At 39.9% G+C, this 8573-nt stretch overlaps 1 protein-coding gene across 1 annotated transcript in view; it reads right to left on the minus strand.

The window, feature by feature from the left end:
* LOC104911391 (putative inactive phenolphthiocerol synthesis polyketide synthase type I Pks15) overlaps positions 1-8573 on the minus strand; it is a 16386-nt gene that overhangs the window by 2560 nt on the left and 5253 nt on the right. The window contains exon 6 of the mRNA XM_031554022.1: positions 1115-1230. Within this exon, the coding sequence (XP_031409882.1) occupies positions 1115-1230 (116 nt within the window). The remainder of the gene's footprint in view (positions 1-1114; positions 1231-8573) is intronic.

Genomic DNA, 8573 nt, shown 5'->3' on the forward strand with positions numbered 1-8573 from the left:
TAGCTATGAGATCTCTGTATTCCTGACAGTGAGCAATCTCCAAATAGCACCACTACAGCCCCTGAATCACTTGCCTTGCATCCCATCTGTAACTTCAAGGAGAAAGCTTTTGTTGAGGAGAAATTTGAAACAAAACCATGACATTTTTCAACTAACTTAATGGGAAAGAAAAAAATTGTATCAAATGAAATTTCTCGGAGGATTTTGTTTGTTTGTTTTGTTTGCTTAATTCTGGGAATTCAAATAGGGAGACAAAAATGAATTTAATCCAAAGAATGCCTGCCTCAGAGCCCTTGCTGGGCTTCTTTCAGCCTATAAAGCTGAGAATATTGACAGTGAAAGGGATTTTTTTTTTAATGCTTCACAATGATAAGATTATCATCTCAGTGATAGCACAGAAGGTCCCAATGAGCCCTTCAGAGTCACTGAGTGCAATGAAGGAGAAACAAATCTGATTCACTGCCCTACAGATCATATCTAGGAGGTTATCTTTGGAATGATTAATTAAAACAACGACTCATGCATACAGTGATATAGAAATTTAGGGCGCAAACTAGCAAATAAAACCAAGCCAGGATCTAGCTTTCTAGGATTAGATTCTATTTTAACAATCATAATAATTCTAAAATGCCTTAAAAAAAGTTTGCTTCTTGTTCTTTCCAAATCACCTCTGATTTTAGGACTGGAGATCCCTTCCAAAGAGTTGGAAATAAATATAATCATTAACATGTCTGTGATTTGGGATCTTTTCCCCCATGCTAAATTGAGATTCTAGTTTCTATTTCTATTAAGATCTTCATTAATTTATATTTTGAATTTCAGTTTCTATTCATTTCCAATTCATAATTTAGGCATTATTTAATTTCTAGTTAAATTTCCTTTTCATTTCTACTTTTGCTCTATTGATTTCCATATTATTTCTATTGCATATTTTAATTTCACTGCCAACCTAAAGTTGCAAAGCCCAACACAGATACTCTTACCACAAAGATACTGGAAAGCACTGGTTTTAAGTTAGTACCTAAATAGCAGTTGATAGAAAAAGAAGGGATTCCCCCTTTTAACACTAAATATGACAGTTACAAAACTATCCAATGAGATATGTACCTCTTACCTTATGTGATTCCAGTAGGGGTTACTAACAGGCTGAGTCTTTGGAAGTCCTTTATATAGCATTCTGGGAGGTTTCTTATTCAAATGCATGCCAAAACGTGGCAAAAATGTGAACGCCTTTTAGAAGAAAAAAAGCAAATGAGTCATTACATTACGATTAGTCAGCTGCCCTCTCCACGACTAAAGTTCAAAACTCCCTCCTTGAATGTAGTAAATGCTTAACAAAATCAAGTGTTACATCAGGACAAAAATATAATGTGTCTTATCTAGCTCCCACTCTTATCTAAGATGCACAAGCAAACTCTGAAGGCATCGCATCCACCAGCCTCTGCAAGATGCCTTTTTAACTCTTCCCCAGCTGGTTTCATCCCAACCACCCAGACTCATCTTTCTCCTTCTCTTACTTGCCCATGTAAGCAAGTTATAGCAACAGAAATTATGCCAAGCACACAGCAGGGCCCTGCTATGCCTGCAGTTATACTAGTCCACAGGAAGGAAAACACCTCACCAAAAATGGTTATGTGTGACACCCCTGGTTATTGGTTTCCAATGCTGAGCACTGTGGACCTAGTCACGGGAAATAGAGGAATACCAGTCCAATAGTTTATGTGTCTTAAATTTTCATTTATTTCTTATTTTTAGCAGAAGTCTCAACTGTGATTGGAAAAGTAAGCCTTGTGTATGCTAGTAAGTGATGCAAAGATGTCAACCTGATTTTCCTGAGATCAGGTTGAGGGCCTGAAACAACAACAGAGCAAAAAAAATAAAACAAAAAAAATTGGTCCTTAACAACAGTTTAATGCAGAATGTTCAACTACCCATCAAATAGCAGTTTTTTCCTCTTTTTAGCCAAAGATTTGCCTTTCACTCCATAATCTGTGCATTTATTATTGTTCAGATTTCTGATTCTGTCTCCTTAGTCTGCTGGGGAGCTATAGTCACCTGTAGCTTCTGATTCTGGGTTAAAGTCTGTAAACAAGTTAGGAGAGAGTCCACCACCAGAATGTTCAACTGGATCTACCCATTAAATAGTAGTTTTTCAGTTTTTCCCTCTTTTTAGCCATAGTTGCGCTTACAAATCCACAGACCTCTTCAGCAAGCATTGCCAAAATGTGATGTGCTGTGCAAAAATTGCACTGCTCCTAAATGTACTAATTTGCCTTTGCGTTCTCCCAGAGAGTCATTGGCGACCTACCAACAGAATTTACGCAGATGTGTGGCAATGTGTGAAATTTTATGCTGTGCCGGAAATAATTAAAAAAAACCAAAAACATTAGTAAAGGGGGATAGCAATATGCCATGGTTCTAGAAAACTGCGTAATTCCCTTACTGATTCTACACACCAAACTAAGATGGCTGATGGTGCCTCTGAGTCACCTTTTTTTTCCAGTGGAACTTGCCTGCACCGAAGTGGAAGGCAACATGGTTATGTTTCATGCCTCATACAAAGAGAAACTGTAGGCAAATAGGTAGAGGATGCTGATCGGGTACACTTACGGAGCAGGTCCTCCAAAAATTCTCTCAAGTTTGCTCAAGAGAGAACCCAAGTGCCCATCTCCCTCACACAAATTTTTAAGAAGAGACCAGTAGGAGTAAGTCCAACCATCACCTAACCATACTACCCTAACTAACAACCCTCCACTTATGATAGAAGACAGATAGATAAATAGAAAGTCTTGATGCTCAACATCTAAAACAGAGGCGTAGTTGCAACTGCTTCTGGGTAACAAATCCAAACCACAGCACCATACGGGCTGCTCTGGAAAAAGTTAACTCCATCCCAACCAAACCCAGTACACAGCCACATGCAGAGGAAACTAGCACAGAACAGAGGTCCGCCACACAGCGTAAAGACTTTTTGGACAGAAAAAAGATGGGCAAGGAAATGCTCCATGCAGCCTCTGGGCATATAGTACAGGTGAAGATGTGGCTGCCTCACTGTTTGTATGGGTAGCTCAGCACTTGCTCTGTTCAAGGAGGTCTCAGGCAAAAGAAGCAGAAGTTCTGCTTTTGCTGCTGTTTTTCACTTTGAATCTTCTCAAGGTTCAGAGCTCAGCTTATAGCACGGTTTATCTGTGAAGTTACTGGATAAATGAAAAGGCCTAGGACTTTCTGCATTCTCCAAATTCACTGGCAATTTTTTCTCCCAGTCTAGGGAATGGTATTTGCTTGACCAAGGCACGGTTCTGCCTGTCACACAGGCTGGATTGAGGATTAAATTCTCTCTGCTGCATTCAGAAGACAATCAGACATCATACTATGCTGCTTTGAAAACCTAAGTCTGCCCTAAGCTAGAAGTCTGTCTTTGATGGTAAAATAATGTCATAAACATAAAATTACCCATGACTCTAATTGATACTGACATTACATGAAATAAATCTGCTTCCCGAAGAGGCAGTTGATTATATCATTACGCAGAAGTATCAAGCAAGTGTAAAGAACTTACGGCTTCTTTTAAAAGCTGTAAAAAAGGTTCAAAGTGTGAAGTGAAGCGGCATTCCTTGACTTTTTACAGCATAAAAAATTAACCTAGAAGGAAAGATATTCTAATATTCAGCACTGTAATATTAAAATGAACATGAATAATCTGGACAGCCTAACTAGTTTTACTCTCAGATCACTCCTTTACAAGAAATATTTCCTGTAAACAGACTTTATGGAAATGGCAGGCATGTGGATCATGAAGTGGGTGGCCAGCAGGGACACTGAGGTGATTGTCCCTCTGTACTCTGCCCTCGTGAGGTCCCATCTGGAGTGCTGCGTCCAGGTCTGGGGCCCCTATACAAGAAAGACAGAGAACTGTTGGAGAGGGTCCAGAGGAGAGCCACAAAGCCTATTAGAGGGACGGAGCACCTCCCCTACAAAGACAGGCTGAGAGACCAGGGCTTGTTCAGTCTGGAGAAGAGAAGGCTGTGGTGTGACCTCATTGCAGCCTTCCAATATCTAAAGGGAGCCTATAAACAGGAGGGGAGTCAAATCCTTGAAAGGATGGATAATGGCAGTACAAGGGAAATGGTTTTAAGTTAAGGGAGGGAAAACTTAGGTTGGATATCAGGGAGAAGTTCTTTATTATGAGAGTGGTGAGGTGCTGGAACATGCTGCCCAGAGAGGTTGTGGATGCCCGTCCCTGGAGGTGTTCAAGTCCAGATTGGATGGGGCCCTGGGCAGCCTGGTCTAGTTTTAAATGGAGAGGTTGGCAGCCCTGCCTGTGACAGGGGTGTTGGAGATTCATAATCCTTGAGGTCTCTTCTAACCCAAGCCATTCTATGATTCTATGATTCTATGATTCTATGAAGTTGGGTTCAACTGCAGACTTAAATACTAAATGTTGCACACGTAAATTGAAGAGTATTAACATAGAATTGCCCACTGACCAATTGTCACTCTAGATAGTGACAGTATAGTCATCAGGAAGATGAGTGTCAAAATGTCTTTTTCAGCCTGTGGACAGCCTGTCCACAAAATTAGAGGAGTTTTGCGGAGAGCTGGCCATTTGACCAATGCAGTTTCCAGCCTCCATTCACAACATCTAGACCTCCAAAAACAATGAGAACTTAGCTCATTCAGATAAAGTTAGCTACACTGCAGACATCTAAATGTAGGTGAAATGGATGTCATTAATCCCACTCCAAGAGTAGGCATTGAGCACTTGTGGAATGATCCAGAAAAATGGAGAGAAAGAACTCTCAGTAAGTGGACAATTTGTATCCAAGAAAGATAAATGAGAAGTAGCAGCAATGGGATCACATTTTGCTTTTAAAAAATAGTAGTCTTAGAAGATTCCTAGCCTAGCAAGAAAGATTTCTCTAAATAGTATTCCAGTAGGTGAACAGCAAGGAAAAAGAAAAGAGTGAAGTTACAAATTTTTTAAATCAGAGGATTATTGCTCAGAGAGGAAAATGAGTAATCAATTTAGATGTAATTTTATCCTCTGTGTATAAGGCACTGTCAGTTTCAATACTATGAAATCACAGAATCAAAGGGATTGGAAGACATGTCTAGAAATCATCTAATAGATGAGCATCCAACCTTTTAGCAGCCCCAGCCCTGGGCGCTGGGCACCACCATGGACACTGGGACAGGCTGGGGCCAGGGACAGGTCCAGGCTGAGGCTTGTGGTTGGGGTCTGGGCCCAGGCTGTGGGCCGTAGTCAGGCACAGGCAGTTTCCACAATCCAGGACTGCACCCTGGCTGCAGCCTTCCCACAGCACATCTGGGAGTCTCTGCCCACCTCCCAAAGACTGGGGCTGCTGTCAGCTGTGACTTTGCCCTGCGTGCCCAGGGCCCTGGCAGCCAAACCGTTGGGGCAATGCCCTCAGGATTGACACAGCCTCTTCCTTGTTGTCCCATCTCTCATTCAGAATTGTGTGAGGTCTAAGGCTTGAAATCTGAAGAGGTTTTGGGGAAGTCCCTGGCCTTGCTGTCCCTGAGACTGAATGTTTCAGGCAAGGTACAAATTGCCTGGTCAGCTCTTATTTTGTCATTCACGTGAATTCCAATTGCAATTGATGGTAGAGTAGGTTTCCATATTATGGCTGATTCTGGATGTCATCTTGTCTTTAGTTCTCACCATCAGTACATGTCAAAGTATAGGAACTTTGTCTCACAACAGGAACTTCAAGTAATTTGAAAGTACAAACAGTTTCACTCTTACAGTGCTTCTGTGAGACAGAACAGAAGCCCTATGGAACCTCCCCATTCTCAGTGTATCTTGGCTTTTCTATACACAAAACAAGGCTGTCATTCAGTGACAGTGATATTTCAGATATACCTAAGAAAGCACAAACAACATCAGATAGTAATCCTAGATCTAAAGCATACAACCATCTGTTGCTACTTAATTAATAGGATTTTAGGAGATGTACAACACAGACCATGGAGGGGAAAAGGGAGACAAAATGAAAAACAGACTGTAGTCCAAACAATGGCATTTGTGAAGCGACTTTGTACTAGATGTGGTCATTCTACCTGCTGAGGTACTGAAATAAGCTGAAAATCCTACGCTTGTGCACATCACCTACACATTGTAGCAAACAGCCAACAGCCAGTTAATATGAGAAATTGTGGCAGGAAGCTGAATTGTCCCACAATATTTCCAAGGTATAAATAAAACTGCACATAAACTGGGGCTAAAAAGGAGCTATGGTCACAAGACACCCAGGAAGATCTCATGTTTGAAATCAGATGTCAGCTAGAGATTTTCTTTCACCTAAGCATGAAAATAAATCCTCCAGTGAACAAAGAGAGGTTCAGCTCAGGAGCACTTTCAAGTGCTCTTCAAGTTTATGGGAACTCAACAAGCTCTTTACAAATTCCTAGTATACTGTAAGAAAAGCAGGTTATCCAAGTATGATATTTCTGCATTTACTCTATTTTCCTCCAATGGGTAGTTAAAAATACACAGACACAGATTCACACACATGTAGACTTCACGCACTCTGAATGTGCAACAGCAACAGCAGGATATGTTCCTCAGACAGTACACTGATAACAAAGAAATATATATGCCTGGATAACCTTGACTGATGTGAGAAGAAGGAGATAACTTTGTTAATGTTCTCTTGTTACAGGAAAAATGGCAGTCATTGATTAGCAGAAAGTTCCGATCCTTGTGAAGCATACTGTTATTTTCCTGTAAATGAAATGGGGACAGCTATGAAAGTTTATAGGTTATGCAGATAATATCATAAATGCTGAAGTTATCTCATTTGTTACCCTTATTTGACCCTACCGGGAATTTTACAAGGAAGCTTACAAACGTGCGATAAAACAACAGCCTGCAAAGATAACATCCCCGTCACTGATAAGATAATATTTAAAGAGGTTGACTTCTTACCCTTTCCACAGAAGTTCTGAAATAATTAATATTTATTGAGGAAAAAAAAATTCTATAAATCTTATATAGAGAGTAGAGATACAAAAGTTGATGAGGTTCTTCATTATCCTCAATTACACAGTACTCATGGCACTGCAGGGTTTTAAAAGTGTAATTCAGAGCAGTCTCTGTGATTCTGAAATCACAGTGCAGCCAGGAATTGTTATTTATGTCAGCTCTAAAAGAAATATCCCTGGAGCTTAAATAATATAATCAAACAGCCCACCTTGTCTTTCTGGTAATCAATATTAACAAGCTGAAATTCTGACCATCATTCTCATGTGCAGGGGCTGTTCTGAAAGTAATGGGAATGTTGGCCCAGGACATCAAAGGCAGATGTTGGTGGTATGGTAGGAGAGATGGATCCTTTCCACCAATATTCCTGGCAACATGTTTTTGCCATGTGAGAGATGGCAGCAGAGGGGTAGTCTGACAGAATGGTGTCTGGCATGGAAGTGCGTATGCAACAAAGTTGTGGAACTGAATTCCTCCATGCAGAATCTTGCATCTTATGTCATTCATTGATGCTTGCTGAATGTTTATGGAGACCGTTTTCATGGAAATAAATAGGAGGCATTACTTTTGGGCAACCTACATGCAATAAAAGCAGCTTATCACCTAGCATGGGCATGTCCAGCCTATGGCAAATAATGGCAAATTTTGATATTTTGCCTAAACACAGTCCTGCAAACAGTGGAAAATATGGAGTCTTGTTTTCTGTTTTGATAAAGGGATTTGAGAATAGATTTCAAGATTGCTGAAAAAATCACCAATTCTTGGTATATCTGTGTCTCCGTTTTCCATTGACATGAAAACTTTACCTAAAAGTTTTCAGATGGAACGTACACAGTTGCAATCAGATATTCAATTCAAAAATTTTATCACATCTCTTTACCAGAATTCCATAAGACCTCTTCTAATCAGAGAAAAATATCCCCACAATCACACTTTACTCATGTTGTTGTCCAAAAAGTGGATTTGTCATCACCGTGCAATGAGTCAGTCATCACAAACTGAGAGACACTGCTTATTTATTTCAGCATTGTGCAGGCCAAGGTGCTCAGTGGTTTCTCTCAGATCAAGCACAAAACAAAACTATCTGCACAATATTTATATACAAAAGTCAAAGAGGAAATAATTTTCCAGTCTGTTCTCCTCACAATGCTTTGTTGCTAATTTTCATACAATTATAAGGAGTCATGGACCTTGGGTTTTCTTGCTAAAAGAAGTCAGCAAGTCCCCAGCGTATCATGATTAATTTTCCCTTCAAGGTCTACTGGCTCTGGGAAGTCCCCTACTAAGTATTTATTCTTCTGATACCTAATACAGCCATAAATCAGTTTGCTGAGAATTAGTCTTCAACTATGTCCTCATTTATTGACATTATGTACATTTGTGAACAAATATTTCCAAGGATAAAGCACAGGAAGAGCAAAATTTCATCAAAAAATCTCTGATGAGCACCTTGAGAACTCACTAAGAATTGCAACCACTTCCATTAAATCATTAGTTGCATTAGTTTCACAAAAACAACGTCAAATATCCTACTAGTTTTGTTTTTCTTCCTCTCTTTTTTTTTTAATGT

This window comes from Meleagris gallopavo, chromosome 6, assembly GCF_000146605.3.
Source record: "Meleagris gallopavo isolate NT-WF06-2002-E0010 breed Aviagen turkey brand Nicholas breeding stock chromosome 6, Turkey_5.1, whole genome shotgun sequence".
Classification (NCBI taxonomy): Eukaryota; Metazoa; Chordata; class Aves; order Galliformes; family Phasianidae; genus Meleagris; species Meleagris gallopavo.